This window comes from Anarrhichthys ocellatus, unplaced genomic scaffold (assembly GCF_004355925.1).
Source record: "Anarrhichthys ocellatus isolate YVR2014 unplaced genomic scaffold, GSC_Weel_1.0 scaffold22, whole genome shotgun sequence".
Taxonomy (NCBI): Eukaryota; Metazoa; Chordata; class Actinopteri; order Perciformes; family Anarhichadidae; genus Anarrhichthys; species Anarrhichthys ocellatus.
In genome coordinates, this window is record NW_022280052.1 from 664,231 (window position 1) to 684,962 (window position 20,732).

Genomic DNA, 20,732 nt, shown 5'->3' on the forward strand with positions numbered 1-20,732 from the left:
TTTTCCCTGTGTCATTCCATTTTTTTACACATAACTTAATTTCTGAACTAATTTGTTTGGATTTCTTTGTATGTATGGATTAGTTGGGTTGTTACCGACATCTGGTGAAAAGTTCATGTCAACAGCACCTTTAGAAATATAGTTACTGAGAAAAATGGTGACGTGTTCAATACTTAATTTACCTGCTGTATGTGTTCCTTCAAATCCCCCTTTCTGCATTTGTGACTCTATTATCATCCATGTGTCTGACTTCAACACAGCTGGTTTCTCTTACTCTCTACTCTCTCTCCATCATTGTCTCTTTTTCTTCCAAACATCATCACAGTTAGGATTTTCTTGAGCAGCACAGCTAAATGTCTTGAACTAATTAAGCTCCAAAAGTATCCTTTTCCCTTAAAGCTTTAATGCTTTGTGCATTAATGCTCCTAAGAATAACTGTCATCATGTCTCCCTCTCTATTATAACCAAAGATATAACATTTGTTATAACATTAACATTTGTAACATTTGTTCCAACAGGGTGACAGAGGTTCACCAGGTCTGCCTGGGCTCGATGGATTTCCAGGTCCAATGGTAAGATTTTAGTTTTTTATTTATCTTCTGTCTTTTTTTTGTTATGTTTAAAGCAGCAGCTGATGCTGAAGATAGAGGAAGGCTTACTCTCAGAAACTATTTTGTTTGATGTGTCCAAGTAACTCAGTTTGATAATTATCAAAAAAAAACTATTAGATTATAGGGGTGGGTAAAAAAACCCGATTCATCTGTATATTGTTATTTTTTTATCAATGTTGTGATGCCTGAATTGATGTAATTGCCTCATTTTAGTCTATGCAGAGGTAGAAGGATGTTACCGCTTTTATTGTAGCCTGAGTAACGTCATATGTCGCTATATCCCTTTCAGCTGAACTGAGAAAGCAGATAACAGCGGACTGTCTGAGATACACTTCAACGGCTTTAAACAAACTACATCACAGTAGCATTAGTGCGAGTATACACCACGAGGCTGGAAAGGCTGAGTAGATGGCGCAGTCATGTGTAGTCTCATTTAGCCATGTAAAAGCTAATCTAGTTATTTAATTTATTTAATTTTAAATCAAATTAAAAAATGCATAGTTATTTCAGACATCTAACCAAAAATCCATTCAAAAAATCCATTGACTTCGAGACAAGAGATCCAAAAATGCTACCTATGTCCGGGTAATAAGGCTCATTCCTGCAGTACTCTATTGCGGAACGTGCAGTCAAGCCAGCCGTTCCTCGCATCTCCACCGTCAAATCAGCCAATGCTACAAATGAAGTGCACCCATATACTGACATGTTTGTCAAAAGCATTCAAACTGCCCAGATTGAGTTGACCATAACTGTATAAAGAGAATGGAGCTGATGCTGGTTTGGGCAAAGTTAGCGGAAGCATACATGTGTGACTACATCTGGTTTTCAAAATAAGGTGATAACAAAGGTTATATACAAAATAAATATGTGTAAATAAGATTGATTAGATTATATTCACAAGAAGAAAGTCAAAGATGTTTACTGTATCAACTGATTTTCCAGAGTAAAAGTCCCTAGAAGTGTATAATTCAACTTTCTCTTGTATATATTTTTACTACTGTTAAAACAGTAAACTAAAATCACAATAAATCTTAATAATATATGTATCTTAATAATACTTGCAAAATTGCAATAGATATCAAATCAGCAGTGTTTTGATCATCTCAAATTGGGAGATAACCATATTGTCCCAGCCCTATAGGATTGCTTCTTATATTTTACTTTTAGAGCAGCGTTTCTCATCACCTTTATAACAGCAGCTCTGTCTTTTAATCACCTGCATTAATTAGGCACGACGACGCACACGTATTATTAGTTCATTCAAGTTAAATGTTAGTTAAAGAGGAAGTTTAAGGGTTAAGTTAAGAGCATGCATTCAAACACACGCGCAAAAACACTTTGCCTATGTGCGCGCGCACACACACACACACTGTATCAGTGTTCCCACTGTGTTCTCCCCTAAGTGTTAGCCACAGACGTTAGCTGAGGCCTCTTGTGGCCTAATGTGGTCAGTATTAGGTTACCCTGTCAGAGACAGCCTACAGCCCACCCTGCTCTCTGCCTGTCTTCATTATTTACTTTTATCTCAATAGAAAGAAACATTCATAGAAACCAATAACCTTTTCTTGCTTTCTTTTTTTCGTATATCTTCCCTACACTTGGTTTTCTTCTTCACTATCCTTGCATATCTCTCTCTCTCTCTGTGTTGTTGCCCCTCTCTCTCTCAGAGCCTCAAATCTGGCTGTTAAGATTTGGTGCTGCCACACTTAAACTTCATATGCTTTGAGGTCAAGGTCAAAGTTCCAAAAGAGGAAAGGCACACTGCCCAGGGTTAGGAGGTCAATGATGCGCACGATATCCCATGCCTCCTTAGGTCAGCAATTGTCATGCCTACGGATTATTTCAAGGATACAGCTATCTATAAAATGCAGGACACTGCCATGCTTCCTATATCCACCAGTGTGCACATATTCACAGGCACACTCAAGCCCCTTTACCTGTTAACTCAGATTTGTTCTGTTATGCTGTATTGCGTTTCATTTCTTCCTCAAAATTGTACATTGCTGTTGCTGTGCTCAGCATAGCTGTGACTAGAACTGAGCTTGTGGCTTTACAGAACAGACATAATCTGTTCTAGCAGATCACACTGCTGCCTTGGCTATATCTACACAGAAGTCCTAGTTGCCTCTTATTGAAGCTTGTCTCCACATAGCTGGCCTTCACCTTGCCTCCCAGGAGGCCATCCCAGTGTTTGCAGTAGCTGAACCTAATATGCCCAGCACATGACCTGTGCCCTCTCAAGTATTTCCAGAGGAAATGAATGGCTCGGGTCCTATACTATTTACCCCCAAGTTGGCCTTTTATAGAGTGTGAAGGTTCATGTGTCACAACCTTGGAAGCACCCAACGGAGTCAATGGTACCGTGCAAGAAGGTGTCTTGCTTCCCCATAAAGACAATGACCTGGCTTTGACCATTGTGTTTTGGAACTATTAACATCTGTTGTTGATAATCGAGTAGAATGGAAAAATAAAAGGGCTTAAGAGAAGCTTGGATTTACCGAACAATAAATCTTGTTAAGTTTATAAAGAAGTGCCTGTTTAGCAAAGGAACTAGCAGAATTTGGCGGTAGCACAAAACTGACTGTGGATTAGAATGAGCAATTTATTTTTTAGATTTTCTTTTTTCGGTTTTAGTCGTGTCGGTTTCCTTTTTCAACCACACTGTTCTCTGCAACCACTCAGTGAGAACCCAGAACTGGTCATGGACTGGTTCCTCAACACACGACACAAGACAAACAAATGTAGTTTCAACTTTTTGAAATAGGAAATGAAACACCTAAACAGATATATTGTATCCTCACCAATTCCATCTGATGCGCACATATGCCCACACACCACCAATCTCCCTGCTCTCTATCTCCTTCCCAGTCTCTGCCCAACAGTAACAGAGAGTGCAAACTATATGGATCTTAACACTGACCATCCAACCCATTTTAAATGTCAGTCTTGAATGCATGGGAACCATCCGTGTTCAGAGATCATTAACTGTGACCTTTGACCTTAAGGGTGATACCAAAATGGTGGCTGCAGGAAAGAGTGTCCAGAATATTCCTACATCCCCTAACATGCCTCAATGTGTTTAATTGTTTGATTGTTTGTTCTTCCATTTTTTTTTTTACATTATTAGCAATGCTAGTGCCATGCTATTTCATGAATTGCCATGAAACTCTGTAGAGACATTCATGGTGCCCAGAGAATGAATCCTTATGACTTTATTGCTGCCCTGGCTTTTCCTCTGTCTCTAGCACCAATGTGAAGTTTTGTGGGAAACTCTTGACAACTGTTGACTGACATTAACTGACTGTTGTGTAAAGCCACCAAAAATGTAATTAGACCAACACTTCAGCCTTCCATCAGCCTCAGCTTTACTTTCTGTTTAGTTCTAATTAACAGATGTTAGCCTGCAAGCATGGTAAACATTGTACTTGCTAAGCATTAGCATGTTAGCGTTGCCATTTTCAGCATGTGAACATGCTGACATGAGCATTTAGCTCAGCTGTGCAGCATTTAGTACAGCCTGATAGAGTCACAGCATGGCTGAAGACTCGGCTTGTTAATGTCTATGGTGTTTTTTGGGGAAATCTACTGAAAATACATTTGTTTTATTCCATTTTCAAGGGTCTTAAAGGTTATCCAGGGTCAGCCGGACTGCCAGGAGAACAAGTAAGTTGTGACGTCTGCCTGTGAGTGTGTGTGTGTGTGTGTGTGTGTAAGCAAGAGAAAGAGTTTTATTATTCCTCTGCGTCGGCAACAGCTGTGGCCGTGGCTGTGGTCCAAATCCAAGCACCTGGTAAAGCAATATCGAGCATTGATCAACAACATTTTAAAACCATTGTTTTAAATTGTGTATCAGCTGAATGTTTAAAATGCAAAGTGTCATTTTAACACTGGGCGGAAAAACAGCAGAGTGAGCCAGTGATGGAGGAGTGGGTTGGAGGGCTGCAGAAAGGTACAGTTAATAGACAGGGTTGTCTTGGTGGAGGTTGTCCAGAATGAACAGTGCTCGTTTTATTCCTCAGTTGGCAATGCTGGTAGAGGTCTGTGTGTCTCCTCTTTCACTTTATCCATCCATCTAATCTCCCTATTCACCGTTCATTCATCTCTCTCTCTCTTCCTCTTTCTCTCTGCTGCAGGGCATTCCAGGACCTCCAGGGGAAGCCGGGGCTGCAGGTTACCCTGGCAGGCAGGTGCAGTGAAAAATACAAAAATACGCTTTCAGTTCCTCCATCGATCCTCTTAGATTCTTTGTTGCTCTATCAAGAACTCTACAGAAAATACACAGCAATGATAATGCTAACTGCATAATGCACACTACTTTCTGCTTTCCTATGCACGTTTCTTACCCATTTTGGATTCGAAATTAAGCGGTAAAATACTGCTATTTCCCTTACAGCGTATTGGAAAATGTAGTTTTCAATGAAAGGCATTATTCAATGCAATTGGTTTCATGGTGTATTTTCATGTTTGCCGTCTGTGCACTTAAACCCTGTACAGTGTAGATGAGAAAATATAAAGTCCAACTTAAAGTATAAAAAAACATATTTTGTTTTAGCTGTCTTTCAGTCCATTTAGAGTCTGATGTGTTTATGTTTCTCCCACCATGTGAAATCACAATTCACCTGAGTCCTTCCTTTTTTACAGGGCTTAGCTGGGCCACAAGGTAACCCAGGGCCTAAAGGTGTCCGTGTAAGTACAAGTTGCTCTTTGCTCTCATTCTCCCCTCTTTTCTTTTGCAGCGCTGGATGGAACACTTAATTTCCTGAAAGGATTAGGACAGTGTCAGGCCGACAGCCTTGTTCCAGAGAGGCTGCTCTGAATCTGAGTTGTATTTCTGACATACTGCCTGATGAGAGACTGCTTGTGGGGGCCGGTCTGGGCAAGCAAAAATGCCCCAAAACAGGAGAACAGAAGAATGAGAAGAGGATGGAATACAAACAGATGGGAGAAAATATTAAAGCAGACGGACAGGGGTCAAATCAGCTAGTGAGACAAGGGAGTTAAGTGGATCATTGCAGCTCAGAGAAAGAGGATAGCTGGGATTACTATGTCAGAGTGAGTCGTGCAACGTGAAAAAGAGCCACAGATAAGCTAAGATACAGACACTGATAAGATTTGAATGTGAGAGTGTGTAAAAGAGCAAAAGGAGAAAGGTTTGTGCAGATTTCTCATACACACTGACTACATCTTATGACACTACACTACAGCCAAGGTATTGGTGCCTGAAAAAAAATCTCTCAGTCATCGTGTCCATAATGACAGCACAGCTAACACATTTCAGTGTTTTACAAAAAAAATATTATAATGTGGCTGTCGTGTACGTTACAAGGACACACATTCAGGCTCACGCATCCCAGGGACGCAATATAGATCCTTGCCAATGCTTTCATACTATTCACTGATCGGCAGGAAGCGGTGACACACAAGGTATGCAGCAATGTGCGAGCAAAGGCAGGAAAGAAGACCTCAATCATTTATCATATCAAATATTATAACAAGGTTTATGAGCAATGTGCAGTGTTCATGCTAGAAGTGTTGTGTTGAGGAATGTTTTAATGAGATACTGTTTCACGCTGCTGAAAAATGTTCAGACAATATTTTGATGTGAAATATTGCTGATTTCCAGGGTTTCATTGGGCCTCCAGGTGTTGCTGGGCCACTGGGGCTAGAGGGGGACAAAGTGAGTGATGCACATGATGCCAAGGTCTTTTTATACTCTATTCCTGTGTACTGGGACTTTCTCATTCCCATTATTAATCACATTAATCTCTAATAATCTCCTCTATTTGATGTCTTCCCACTTTTGTTCTCCATTTTTTCTCCCCTGCTTTGTCTGGTTCTTAGTACCTCCCTGATTGAGGTTTGATAAATGCAAGCTTTCCTGATATTTTTGGTTTTAGCACTTTGCCATAATCAATATTGTTTTCAGCCAGCTCTGTTCTAATATATATCTTTATATATCTTGAGCTACTTAGTACTTGCAGATGTATGTCAAAACATCTTTTTACTCACAGCCATTTGTTCATTGTGTCCTTTAAAAAAAAAAAAAAAGAGGTAAAAGTAGAGTGTGCTTGGCAGCAGTAATTTAAAGTTGACATTTACAGTTTTGAATGATTAGATTACAGAAAAAAAATTACATTTTCCATTCAGGCTTGCTATTGGCCATATTACAAATCTCTCTGTATAATTGTCATTGTATAAGAGGAGGCCAGTTTTCCTATGGTACATTTTATTCAGACAAATTAATCAGATCGCTACGGGAGATTAGAGAACTAATTCCGTCGTAGCAGCACAGGTTCATGACGCAGATTTGAGTCACTTATCCACTTCTTTTTCTTTTCTAGGGTATTCGTGGTCCTTTTGGAAAACCTGGCCTCAAAGGAAGACACGTAATAATTCTTTTTTTTTTTTATTCCTGCCATAGGTCCTAGTTGCTTCGAGGCAAAAAAATATAGATACCGTTGTCATCTATCAATAGCTATGAGGAGACAGCTGCAGGCATGATTATCTGCGTTATCTTGTGTGATAAATCAGGGAGATTGTAAAAACTGATAAAAATGTCATCCATCTGATAATTTATACAGTGTCGCCTCTTAAAGTAGCAGTACTCTACATCCACAAAAGTCCCAGGGACAATTCGATTCATTTGTGTGCTGCATCTGGTGTTAATGTGCTCAAGATAAATCCTTTAGATCTGTGGTTCTCAACTGGTCTGGCTGCGGGACCCACCATCACCCCTTAATGACAAGCCGCGACCCAAATTTTCAACTTCAAATGTATTTAATGAAAAGATGGTGCAGTTTGAACCTGAGCTGAAAATGTCCTCTACAGTCGTAGTATAGGGAGCTCTCTTGTGCAGAGAAATTGTTCCTGTAAGTCCCCGTCCCACACATGTTTCACGTAAACGAGTAAAACTGCTTTGTTTGTTATGTCTGTAGATTCGTCCATTTGTAATGCAAAATGACCACTTGCCTAAATTCGAGCTGTGGTCTGTTGTTTGATGTCATCCGACATGTCTTCAATTCGCCTACTTATAGTGTCATTTGACAGAGGTATAGTTTGCAGTTTGTCCGTTGCGGATTGATCTAACACGTCCATATCCATGGCTGCAGGTAAGTAAGACACTTTTGTGATGTCCTCGGGTCTTGAAGTCGTCTTCTAAAGTACTCAACAGGTTTATCTTTGAGAGAAGGGTGATTTGTTTCCAAATGCCACTTCAGTTTTGATGGCTTCATGCTTTCTTGTGCCAGAACCCCGCTGCACAAAACACACTGAGGTTTTTGCCCTCTTTTGTCCTCAATGTAAGAAAATCCATATCTCATGTAGTCGGTGTCGTACTTGCGTTTCACCCAATTAGCACATGAAAACAAACTTTGTGGGTGTTCTTCTATACTGTGAAATTGCGGGTGTCTATTAGCATTACAAGGCATTAACGCCAAATACTGTTAAGGAGTGTGAATAACACCGCTGCATAAAAAATCCCCTTCAAAATAAAAGCACAAGATTTTTTTGTTTTGTCAGGCAAAGGCCCGCGAGCCACTGAAAACGGGTCCGCGACCCAAAAGTGGGTCACGACCCACCAGTTGAGAATCACTGCTTTAGATGATTTAACAAGATGTATCAAATCACATTGGAAATGTTGGATGGCTGTATTTTGGCATTGGTCCTGCAACGCCAAGTTTGTTCCCGGGTGGCATTAAAAAGAAATACAGATTGAGATGGATACAAATGGAATGTCAAGATCGGAACCTCACACTGTGAAAAGTTAATGTTTTAAAAACAAACCTTGGGTTGTCTGTTGAAGTTGCCAAGCGGGCAGTGAGCCCAGTGTCTGTTTGATCCAAAGTGTTTTTTTTTCTGGAATGTTTAGCGATGTCTAGCTAACTGGATCTAAGTCTGTGGTCTCAGGGCTGTTGTAATCCTATCCACAAGCTCACCAATAGACAGGCGTATCTTGCTTCATTAAATAAGTATTATTTTAACACCATGTCAATGCAAATTTGATCTTGATCAATCACTTGGGTAAATTGCATGTTAAATGCTATATATATTAAGTAAAGGTTGGAGGCCATGGATAACATAAAACATAGAAATTAAGTAACAGTATGGAAGTTAAAAAAGCTAAATAGACGACTGTCCATTCACCTTTATGGAGGTGCATTTTCACTGCAAAGTGGACGGTGTAATTGGCAGTGGTTGCACGTATACCTTAAATTGAGTGTGGATGTACTTCTCCCACAGGGTGTGGTGGGAGATGTGGGGGTGAGGGGGCCTCCTGGTCCTGATGGCAATGAGGTGAGAACTCCTGTCTGCCTCCTGGTGAATTAAGTCGTCCTCTTTTTTTTATTCTGCACTTTTTATTTATCTCTGCCTGTTATTTTGCCTTTCTGTCCTCCATCTGTAAAGTCTAGTTCTCCCTGCTTGTTTCCTGTCCTCTTTCATCAGTGACTGTGTGTAAAGTGTATGTTAAAGTACTGGGCTATTTCCTGCATGAACTTATTCACATTAATATGCGTGAATCATTTCGTGCATGTTCAGGTCTTTTGTATCCAGTTCTGAAATGTATATATAATGTGTAATACAAAAACAAAAAGATTTTTACACACATAAACTTTTCACACGAAGTCTTTATTTAAAAAAACAAAAGTTGGCATCACAGAAGGTGGACGGATAGTTTATTGAAGCGTGTTTACAGAAGGATACAGATATATGGTCGTCAATTGTCAAGTACAGGAATGACTAAGCAGCCTCGATTTATTAGTTTTTGGCTTCAGACATACAGTAGATATGTTAAGATGCTTTGTCATCTCAGATGTTTGCACATGAAAACATTAAGTTGATCTTATAGAATTTCCAATGAAGCCTTTGGGATGAGGAATGTGTAATACTGTAAGTATCCTGTCCTGTGTACTTAGGATGTTGCTGTGATGTTTCACAGGGGCCTGTTGGTGGGATTGGCATTTGTGGCTTTCCTGGTCTGAGGGTGAGTATCAGTTTTGCAACGTTATCATTTGTATTAATGTGTTACATTTCCCATGGCGAATAGGTACAATGTTTGATCTGTCATTCAATTGGTTCACAGTTCTGCTTCTGTCTCTCGTACTTGTTACGGAGATTGCTAGTCTGTCCATCTTTCTTTCGGCTTGTCTGTCTCTGGTGGTTAGATTGTGGTTAGGATGATGGATAGCGGGATATGCTGTGTTTCTTAATGCGTGATAGATGTGAGTTTTCCTGCTACCATCTATGTTTTGGTTAGATTTGCTGGAGTACTTGTTTTTTATGGCAGTAGCTCATTTCTTACTATTAACGACAGCCACTACTGAAATCTAAGTAATCTACAGGTACTCAAAGGAATACAATATAAATAGGACAGGATTCAGAGTTAAACTGTTTTTGGTTGCGCCTCATGCATCCTCAGCACTACCAGGTCCATGGGCATGACAGTCAAAAAGTTGACTTATAGACTTAAACTTACATTTTGGTGAATTCCCTGCATGTGTAGTGACGGAGATGTGCATTATACTGACACAGTTGTTCATGGTTGGGCACAGTAAAGATACCGTCAATATATTTAAGTTTGACATACAGTATGAGGGAAGCATGTAAAATGTGAATAATGGAAATTAAAAAAGAACTCCAGTGTCTATAGCTGCCGAAGGTTTAAATGTTACCAGCACAACCACTTGGGAGGCTCTGTCTTCTTATGGCAGTGAGACAACATCTAGACTGTCACAGACCTTATAGAGAGCATGCTCTCTTTTTTTTTACTGCACAATATACAACTGTTAAAAAAGTGCGTTCACAGAGGTCTCATAAACATCCCCCTGTTCATGTCAGAAAAATAGATACAACTGTATATGGCACCAGCCCTTTACTCATTTCAAGCGTTATTTACACTGGCTAGCTGTCCTCATTGTGTGGGGATTTATTGCGGTGCTTGAAGGAGCATTCAGTGTGTGCAAAAACATCTGGATGGATTGCGTTTCCTTAAACTTCACCTCAGCTACTGGGTGTAAGTCATCTTTACTACAGACACAGTCAGACATGAAACACGCAGACACTTCTTTTTGTTTTTACATAAACAAGGATATTTGCAAAGAGAAGGTAGAACAATCACAATATAGAGAATACCACAGCTTTAAAGTAAACCCACCTGAAATGTTCACTATATCTGAAATTGTGGGTTTATTCAGTGTGTCACTTCAGAGTTGTAGAATAACATTAACCTAGTTTATGGAATGGGGATATGACACTATGTGTCGTTGTAAAACTTGGTAGGCGCATCTACTAAAGTAAATCATTGTCATTTCAGATTAATTGAAAAAGACGTTTAGTAGAAAACCTTTTTATGTGTTTTTCTGCTCCAGAGTTTACCTTCATGTCTCAGCTCTCACTTAGACCTGACACTATAAATCACTTTGCAAACAAGAACGGGCAGCAGACAGTAGTAAATATGCCCCATATCTCTGTTATCCCAAACATTATTATGAGGGGGTGGGTGTTGATTTATTGCCATGCCTTGGCAATCCATTTTGCAAAAAAAAAAGAAGAAACAAGTGCCCTTGTTGATGTCTGGAAAGAGTGGACACTGAGTTGTTAGTGGAAGAATAGTTTTGGTCATAGCATTACCGGTATCTTCCCTTTTTCTTTTTTAATATTCAGGTCTTGCTAAGGAAAAGCTGAGCACTACAGGTCTGACGAGATTACGTTTCAGTTAAGGTTACTTCACTACTGAATCTGCTCTTACACCTTTTTTACCTTGTGTAGTTTTTTTGAACATTCAGTCCTTACACAAGTGCTTTTGTGGAACAAATCAAAACATTCATACATTCATAGAGTTGATGATAGGATCATATGCATGTAGTTTTTATGGACATTGCCAATGTTGTGAGCAGGTCATATCTCCAAAATGCTTGAACATGTGTTTATATCACACATTATGTGTTAGTGATGTTTTTGAAAGACTACAACATTTCTCATCATTAGCAGAGAAATTAATTATTAATGATTAAAGCTGATGTAGTGGTTGCTTGTCTTTATACCAACAAATCATTGCCTTTAAGCACTTTTGAGTGATCACACAAGAGAGCCAAAATACTTTCACCTCCTTAATCCTGGCTTTGATGTAATTCATATTGAGTCAACTTTTACGGCTGAGTGATTTTGTCACAGGTTACAGCTCACACAGAACTTTGATTTGACATCTAAAACTCATTTTCACTTCCCAGTGTCAATCACACCCTTGTGGTTCCAGTTGCGCTCACTCGTCTATTGAAAGGCAATTAGACAAAGTTAGAACTGTCGTTAAGTAATCTGTGGGAGAGCCGAAGCGGAGCAGCAAGTGTTCCTTCTGGTATGCAATTGATGTCTTTGCCAGTGTGTGACTCAACAAAATGTGATGCAGCCAGACACTCTTTCACAGCCCAAATGAAAAACATGGTGAAGACAAAATACAGTTGTTTGAAATGTTATGGACTTTTTATGTGTGTGTGTGTTACTGATTTACCACTTTTATTTGAACCAGTTTTTTTAATCATTTCCATGTGGTATGGTGAGGCCTGACTATATACTGTGGTAATGCAATTGTGCTTTCCCCACTCGCAGGTTGTATCAAGTATATGATACAATCAAGTATATGGTATACACTGAAACATGTTGTGTTTGATTGGCCTTTCTGAGGCTACAGTGGTTGTGTTAAAACAAGAGGTAAAGGAATGCTCCAATCTGGATTCTGTCAAGTCTTAACTCACTTGTCTTAAGTGTGGCTGGGATATAATGGCTTGGATGGTGTCAAACCACCTGGCAGTCAGGCTACATCTTGACAGCATTGTGGGATGTTTAGGTACCAGATCACTTCAGCTGGGCTGGTGGACACCCGAGTTATGGGGGAACTTTATTTTTTCTTGACTTATCTCCCCCCTATCATTATGACATTTTTCACGTGTTCTCTGTTGAAAGGTTCTTTTGATAGAGTGGGTTTGATTTGTGCCTGTCCCGTTGCAGTACCACAGGGGAGCTGCAGCATCAAACACCAGACTTACAGGGTCCAGATGGATTCCTAGTTGAAGCCACATGTCGTTGATGCCAGAATTAAGCCATGTCCTCTCACTCACTTAAGCTTTGTTTGCATATATTTTTAATGTGATAAACTTTTAGATTGGATTGAGTATGATAGCAAATCATTCGCCTCTACGTACATCTATAATACTGGAAATGGATCATTTTAACATACGTATACAAACATGGTATTCTTGTTTGTCCACGTTTATTATGATATTCATCAACTGCCCGCCAAAGGGCTTTTATTAACCCCTCTAGTCTTTAAAATATCCCCTCCTCCCTTCCCCTACCTACCCCATCAAGACAACCCAAGAAAACAAAACTGAAAAATAGAAAAGCAAAATATATATAAATATATATTTGTTTACTTTGTTTGCTGGCAGATTGTTGTTTGCCATTGATTCATTGCCAGCAACATAGTTGCCAATGACATGGTTGCAGCAGTCATAGTGAAAACCACCATCATCAGTGGCCATCAGTGACCATTCTCACCTCGCGTCTGTCAATTAGAATGGATGTTTTTGGCTGGAAGTGGTGAACACGGCCAAGCCCATACCCATAAAACACAACTGGATACACTGATACACAGCTTAGTTGTGTTGTAAGGTTGTGACAATAAGGAATGCTCTGTGTTGAAAACAGCAGATAGTGTTCGTGTCAAAATAACGTCCCTGCCAAGAAGAAATCTGAAACATTTAGTGTGAAATATGCCATTGAGTCTCAGGTAACAACCATTGGCCAGTATAGAAGTGTGCTTGTGTTTCTGTTTATTTGTGATACATCATTTCTATTGTGTACCTCCTTCCCTCTGCAGGGGGAGGCTGGGCCTGAGGGACTGCGAGGACTGCCTGGTTTGGCGGGGCCTCAGGTAAGTTAGACATTGGCTACTGCAAATGCTGCAAAGTTTAGGAATATACTGTACAGTACTGTCAAATCATTGAGATATCTAAAGTATCCACTGTATGTAACTCCACATCATAAGTCTAGCACCACCATAAATACATGTTCTGGCCTGTCAAAATATATAAAGACAAAGACAAATAAGTTTCAAAACATTTGCCACAATGTCAATTTGTATTATCCATCAGCCTCCTCCTTGACTTCACTTAATTTCAAATTCCTGCTTCAAAACATCTTCTGTAACTGAAGTCACATTTTCCCTTTCTTCTCTTCTCATTAATGGACTGATTCTTCCATGTTTCCCTCCTTCTTTCCTCTTCCTGTGGCAGGGGCCAGCAGGACCAGCCGGCCTGCCTGGATTGAAAGGTGATAAGGTGATCTAAATATTTATATTATTGCAGTGTATCTGTGTGTAATGTGTCAGTAGTAGCCCAGCTCACATCCTGTTAACATTTGGATAATGCAGCCTCTATGAACTCAAATTTAATAACATGATAGTAAACAGAGCACGTTAACAGTAATTTATGTAAGAAATTGACATTGCTCCAAATGTGTATTGGTCCTTTAAAGTGTTGTCATTTGTTTTTCCGATATTCAAACTGAATTTTAACTGCAACTTACCTTGAAAGTTTACAAGTGTTGCTGCATGATGTTCTTATGTATACAGTATATACTTTATTTACAGGTACACCTTTTTGTATCGACTGTAGGGCCGTATTGTGATCACTGTGGCAGACTAGTGTTGTGTTATATCTCTGTATGATACTGTGAAATTCAGGGTGAAGTGGGACGAATGGGCGAACCTGGAGAGATGGGGCACCAAGGTGATAAGGTACGTCTCCCGTCACACAAGTACGATTTTAAGTAAAACACAGATGCACACCATTTGAACATTATGTGCATGGAACTATTGTTCCCAGTCATTTTTAAAAAGATAATTCAATATTTTATTCCCACGCTCATAGATCATGACATCATTAGTAAAAATACTCATGTTTTGTCGAGAACATATCACTTGATAATACTTTTACAATTCATGCAGTGTTGTATCTCTTTTTTTCAGGGTGTTGTGGGTGCACCTGGTCCTACTGGGCCAAAAGGGAAACCTGGACCACCGGTATGTGAGTGTGAGTGTGTATGTGTCTCTGCAGCCAAGGGTGCATGTGTAGAAATTCCTGAAGGTGTATTTATTTGCGTGTTTATGTGTGTTTGTATATTTATATATTTTATTCTGTATTTTTATGTTGGATGTGTGTGTGTGTGTGTGTGTGTGTGTGTGTGTGTGTGTGTGTGTGTGTGTGTGTGTGTGTGCGCGTGCATACAAAGCCAAGTAAACACGGTGGGCCACAATGAGATCGGGAATCTATATTTGTTATAACTGTAAACTGAAGTAAACGTCACATTCACAACACATCACCTTTATTGTGCACTTGCTGTTAGTGAGTTCCAATGAGGGAAGAAAGAAGCCTACATTATTGTGAATTAATGTCTCTCTCTTTTCACGGTGGAATACTGTACAAACAAGTCCAGATGCTGTCCTGTTCCAGAGCACCTAGTTCCTATGCAGCATCAGCTGTTGCCGTAGTTCAAGTTACCACAGTCCTCTGAAGAAACAGAATAACCGCACTGTTCACTACAGTATCATTTGACGAAGAAGAAAAAGATGTGGTGTACTACCACACAGTGTTAAAGTTTATCCAAACTTAATTAATTCAGTATCGTTTCAGGAAAACAGCTTTCTTGTCCATAGTTTTGCAAATACAGCTGCACAACATGCCCACACAATGCATACTAAGCCAGCAAGCATTACTTGAGAGAGAGAGAGTTTAGTCTTGATCCCTGATAGCAAGTGTACATGCAGCATCATGTTGTGACCGATTGGTGCTTAGTTTGTTGTTGCTCTACACCCATCAGTGGGATTAAGCATCATATCGAATGGCTACAAGAACACAATGTGGCATCACATTAGTCACATCTATACTCAACTTCATGTTGAAGAAAAAACAACAGAATACATTACCTAAATGGTGACAGAATGAACACGTAATAATTAAGATGTGTTCTCTGTATTTTAAACAGGGTAAAATTGGCGACATCGGGGCACAGGGACCACATGGACCTCCAGGACCAGAGGTAGGACATGCATATCGGCAACTATCTTGATAAATTAATAAAATGAATTGTTAAAAAGTATTTTGTTGAGATGGATCTGAGAACAGTAAATCAGTATAATCAGTATACTCCGAACAGTGCATCAGTAAGTATCCATTCCATCTAACATTGTGTTGTATGGTGTGATGTTTGAGGCCTATGGGAGCTGTTGGTATTTAGACATTTAGTCCTTTTATTTCATTTTACACTATTCTACGGCGTTTCATAATAATAACAAATTGAAATGATACTTAGACTCAGTGGAATAGTTGAATTATTCACGATTCACTTATATTGACATACTATGAGTGTGTGCAATGGAGACATTAACCAACTCGTCTTACAAACCCTAAAATAGGCTGCAGTACTCGATATACAACAAGATGAATCTTGTGCATTTTCTGTTCTGGCATCTCCCTCCAGCACGTTTGTGCTTTGGAAGTAGAATACCTCACCTTTTGTCAAAGAGGTCATTGTTGATGTATATGGAAAGCATGGAAAATGCCAAAATGCGGTCAGGAGTGCAACATGACCATAAGTCACATAGGCCACAGCTAACAGGTATAACTCTCTAAAATGAGTAATTGTGTCATGGCAGGTGTGCCTGAAGGTATTCAGCCTCTGTCTGCTCAGTAGCAATCCATCACCATCTTTATATCGGTTTGCAATAAGTCTGCCTATACAGTACTCTCAAGAAAGGCTTCACCCCTGTGTCTGCCTCATACAGATGTGTGCAGGATGCCTTTATTGATTTGCAAAGAGGAGCTGCTGTAGTACATCAACATAGGCCAATAAATAGGCCTACTTCGTACCTGCCTTTTTAAATGCAGTATAATTCTACCCCTCCTGTAATTTAGACAGAGATGTAATGAGTTCATTTACTGTGTGGAATCAAACTCCACCACATAAGTCACGTGACTCATCATTGCAGGTGAATTAATAACATATAATGATAATAATTTACCTCCTGTTTTTGAAAGGGATTTCCTGGGGACATTGGACTACCAGGGCTCAACGGTCCACCTGGACCAAAGGTAAGACAGCATCTCTCACTCTTTCTCTCTGTACATCCATCCATTCGTTAAAGTCATCCAACTGAATTCATGCATTTGGCTGTGTTTCAGGGTTTGCAGGGTGCCAGAGGGCCCCAAGGCCCGCCAGGACCACAGGGAACACAGGTGAGACTATTCAACATCTTACTTAATCCCACACGTCTGCTCGGTTCTTGACTCACTGACACAGAAAAGTGGAAAATATGGCTCTTGAAGAGATTTCCATTGGATCATTAGTCAAGATTAACTTAAAGCCACGATTAACCAACACAATACTTCTCATTTAGTCACGGTCATATCTCAAACAGTTGAAGCTTGGATCCTAGTGGGAGTTTTTTTCAATACCATAACTCTCGGGGCATGTTCCACTGGGTGAAGTCATGATTCATCCTTGGGTGCTTATCAAAACAAGTTCCCTGGAAAAAAGGAACAGAAGCCTTTGTAAGGTGTACAACACACACACACACACACACACACACACACACACACACACACACACACTTTTCTATTATGCTAAATGATACAGCCAAACCTGGAAGTTGGCCAATGTACTCTCCTCACACACACACACGCGCACGCACACACACGCACACACACACACACTTTCCTGGTATGGGTCACAGCACCTCAGTCAGATAGTCTGCAAAGACAAAGCTGTTTGATACCTGAAAGTATAGAAGTGGAATGTAAAAAGTACCTTCACTTAAGTGCTGTTCTTGAGTAGTACTACAAAGTCGATTACATTTATCTAACTGTAGCTGTAACCAGTGAGGCAGGTTTGGTTTCAGAAGCTGGGAGAGCACAGTGAAGGAGGGAGGCTGAGAGTTAGAAGTAGTGCAGTTGGAATGGTACTTTTACTGTGTGTGCATTTCTATGTGTGTTTTGGTGTGCCAGCTGTATTTACTTGTTTGTAATTGATTCTGCCGTGTATATGTGAGCATGTGTTTTTGTTTGTGTTTATGTTTGCAAATATTTGTGTATGATGAACTATACTATGCTTCTGCAGGGTGATGAAGGACCACTCGGCCCACCTGGCAGCACTGGCCCTACCGTAAGAACTCCCAGATTCACATACGTCATATACACTGATACACAAAGACAGACATGCACACAAAATGAGCCTTTTGCAGGTGGTTTGAATGAAACAATTTGCTTCGATATTCTCTCAGGAAGCAGCTTGGATGAGATGTGATAAATACATTATAAGCTTTGCTATCTTTTGATCATTACGAGTGTGTGTGCGTGTGTGTGTGTGTGTGTGTGTGTGTCTGTCTCTCTGCCTCTCTTTTTAAAGGGGAGACCTGGAAGGAAAGGCTACATAGGCGAACCTGGCCCGGATGGTTTAGAGGTGAGTCTCGTTCTGTAACAATGTATCATGCCACAACATTGGGGATAACAAAAATGAGTTAATATATGCATTGTGGGCTTGAAAAATGGGTTGCAGGATGAACCTCTGATCAATTCAATGTTTAGTGTCTTAATTGTAATGATAGCATTTTTATTTGTATAATTATTTTGCTTGAGGATGAACAAGTAAGGTATTTTCCACTGTAAACCATAAACCCCTTATCATCCAAAACTGAGACTCAGACTTTGATTCAGAAATAATCTTAAATGTCGGTTTTTGGTACAGACCAGAGTTGGTTCAGGGTTAATTTCTAATATGTGTTCTAAAAGAAGTAGGTAGGTTTGTGCTTAGATTGGCCTTCTTTGTTAATTAACACATTACAGTTGAACTATTTAGACTCTTTTACCGAGCTACTTTTGCCTCCATCGCTTGCCAGGACAAATTATTAGACATTAAGAAAAATGAAAAGAATGCCTCTGTATGTGTTGTAATAGATTGTGCTGGCCTTATTGTTCTTCTTGTTAGCTTCCTGCCATTCACATTGTTGTTGACCTATGATTCGAAACAAATGAAAAGCATCTACTCTAGCTACTTTACCAGAACAGCCTCCATCTTAATAATGAACACTAACACTCAGTCTTATGTTTTATTTAACCATCAGTTTGTTTTGCAGTTTTTTACTACAGCATACCACAGCATTCCCGACTTGATCCTCACCCTTTTTTAATGGCTGAAATTGGCTTTTGTGCAAACCACAAATACAGTGTCATCATCACTGTGTCACGTGTTTCAAAATGTTATTACTTTGTCTCCTGCTTGCCTCTCAGTGCCAGTTTCACCATGGTTGTGAGCCATTTATTCTAAGCCTAGATTTACTGTGTTGTAAACATGCTTTTAATCAGGAGATAAATGTATTTCTTCCAGGGCTATCATAATACACATTGGCAAACCACAAAGAGAAGCAGCACAAAGTGAATTTACAGTCACATGCAATCTCTGAGTGTGTGCTCCTTTTAACTCTTGTGATATGCTGAGTCCTGTGCCAGTAGCAGGGCAGGATGGTGACAGAGATCTCTTTAATTACAGGAAGCTAACCAGCACACTGTTTGATGTTTTCTGCTTTCAGGGAGAGAAAGGGGACATGGGAAATGTTGGAAAAATCGGACCACAAGTAAGTTGCTTTCGCAGTTGAGATCTACAAGACTGACATTAATTAACAGCCCCCCTGCTGTCGATTAGTAGCTTCTCATTAAACCCCTTTTTAAGAGTGTCATTGTGGAGTCTGTAGCTTTTATTAGCTTGAGTTCCTGTCCTTGAATGTTTTAATAGCTTGCTTAAAGATGAATGTACTACAAGTTACATTGAGATAATGATGTAGTGCTTCCACAAGTGAATTAAACCTCCCAGTGTGGCAACTGTGGAGGAAGTAACAGGAGCATTTTCTGATGTCTTGCTGTTTTCCTGATCCACTTTAAACATTTAGAGACATTTAGAGCCTTTCCCACCACCAAATAGTGTTCTCATCATGAAATCGGCCCCCAGAGTAGAACAAAAGGAACACCAATCAGAGATCCTCTGTGGAAGTCACCTTATTTGGGTTACACACCTGTTTATGGCGCAAACCCTGCCAAAGCGTGTTTGACATCTGGTCTCGCCAAAGAATTAAACTTATGGTGCATGTGTCCCAAAACATCTGTGTTGGGATTGTTGTATCAATTAACTATAAAATCCCAGTTCCATGTCTATTTCTTTCTGCTTCAGTTAATGTTTTATACCCAACACAACTACTGGAGAGAATTGTTGTGGCATGTATCCCCTTTGTTAAAGTACACAACTGCTCTGACCATCCAAAGTATGTCCGTCCTTCCCGGAGGCCCCTTAATGTTAATATTTGCATTCTGTTCATAGTGGAAGCAACCAAGTGGGCCATGTTGGACGGTGTTGCTGCAGTGCACATATGAGAGGGATTAAGCACTTACTGAGTAGAGGGGCCTTTGAAGCCAAGGAGGAGACATGGGGCTATGTAGAGAAAAAAAACCTCAAAGACATATGGAGGCTTTAATGACTGCCATTACATCACTTTCCAAATAAATGAGATGTGTAAGAAACTGAGAAAGACTGTTTTTGGATAGTGCACGTTAATCCAGGGTCGGTGCAAGGAGGCTGTAGGCCGTCTGTCTTTATCTGGTACAACCGTATGACCACGAGGCCTCTCGTGAACAGTTTCAAGGGAAATTTTACTGGATGTTTTTACAGTTTAGTTTATTTTAGCCAATTTAGATTGACTGAGGAGTGTTTCATTTTGAACTCAACCTCCAGTCCATGGCTAATAAAACATGTATCAGTCCTCAATTACCAAAGGCAACCAAAGGTGTGCTTAGAAATATAGTTGACATGTCAACCTCTGTGCTTTGATTTTAACGTCAGTGACCCAGTGTGTACTTGCATGTGTGCACAGGAAAGAGACACGTGTGAGGGAGAACCTTAATACTCTAAACTATAACTGACTTGGGCTGTCTTTGTTCTCTAACTGTAGGGATTACTGGTTATACCAGTACTTTTGTAATCCAAGCTGTGTCTGAGAAACCCGATCGCCTTCAAACAGTGTTGTAA

The 20,732-nt window shown here is 39.9% G+C and overlaps 1 protein-coding gene across 2 annotated transcripts in view; it reads left to right on the plus strand.

Moving 5' to 3' along the window:
* col24a1 (collagen type XXIV alpha 1 chain) overlaps positions 1-20,732 on the plus strand; it is an 80,701-nt gene that overhangs the window by 25,769 nt on the left and 34,200 nt on the right. For both annotated transcript variants that reach the window (XM_031859500.1, XM_031859501.1), the window contains 18 exons: positions 519-572; positions 4,230-4,274; positions 4,745-4,798; positions 5,253-5,297; positions 6,235-6,288; positions 6,953-6,997; positions 8,850-8,903; positions 9,547-9,591; positions 13,483-13,536; positions 13,898-13,942; positions 14,347-14,400; positions 14,632-14,685; positions 15,648-15,701; positions 16,700-16,753; positions 16,844-16,897; positions 17,778-17,822; positions 18,066-18,119; positions 19,246-19,290. In XM_031859500.1, coding sequence (XP_031715360.1) covers positions 519-572; positions 4,230-4,274; positions 4,745-4,798; positions 5,253-5,297; positions 6,235-6,288; positions 6,953-6,997; positions 8,850-8,903; positions 9,547-9,591; positions 13,483-13,536; positions 13,898-13,942; positions 14,347-14,400; positions 14,632-14,685; positions 15,648-15,701; positions 16,700-16,753; positions 16,844-16,897; positions 17,778-17,822; positions 18,066-18,119; positions 19,246-19,290 — 909 coding nt within the window. The remainder of the gene's footprint in view (positions 1-518; positions 573-4,229; positions 4,275-4,744; positions 4,799-5,252; positions 5,298-6,234; positions 6,289-6,952; positions 6,998-8,849; positions 8,904-9,546; positions 9,592-13,482; positions 13,537-13,897; positions 13,943-14,346; positions 14,401-14,631; positions 14,686-15,647; positions 15,702-16,699; positions 16,754-16,843; positions 16,898-17,777; positions 17,823-18,065; positions 18,120-19,245; positions 19,291-20,732) is intronic.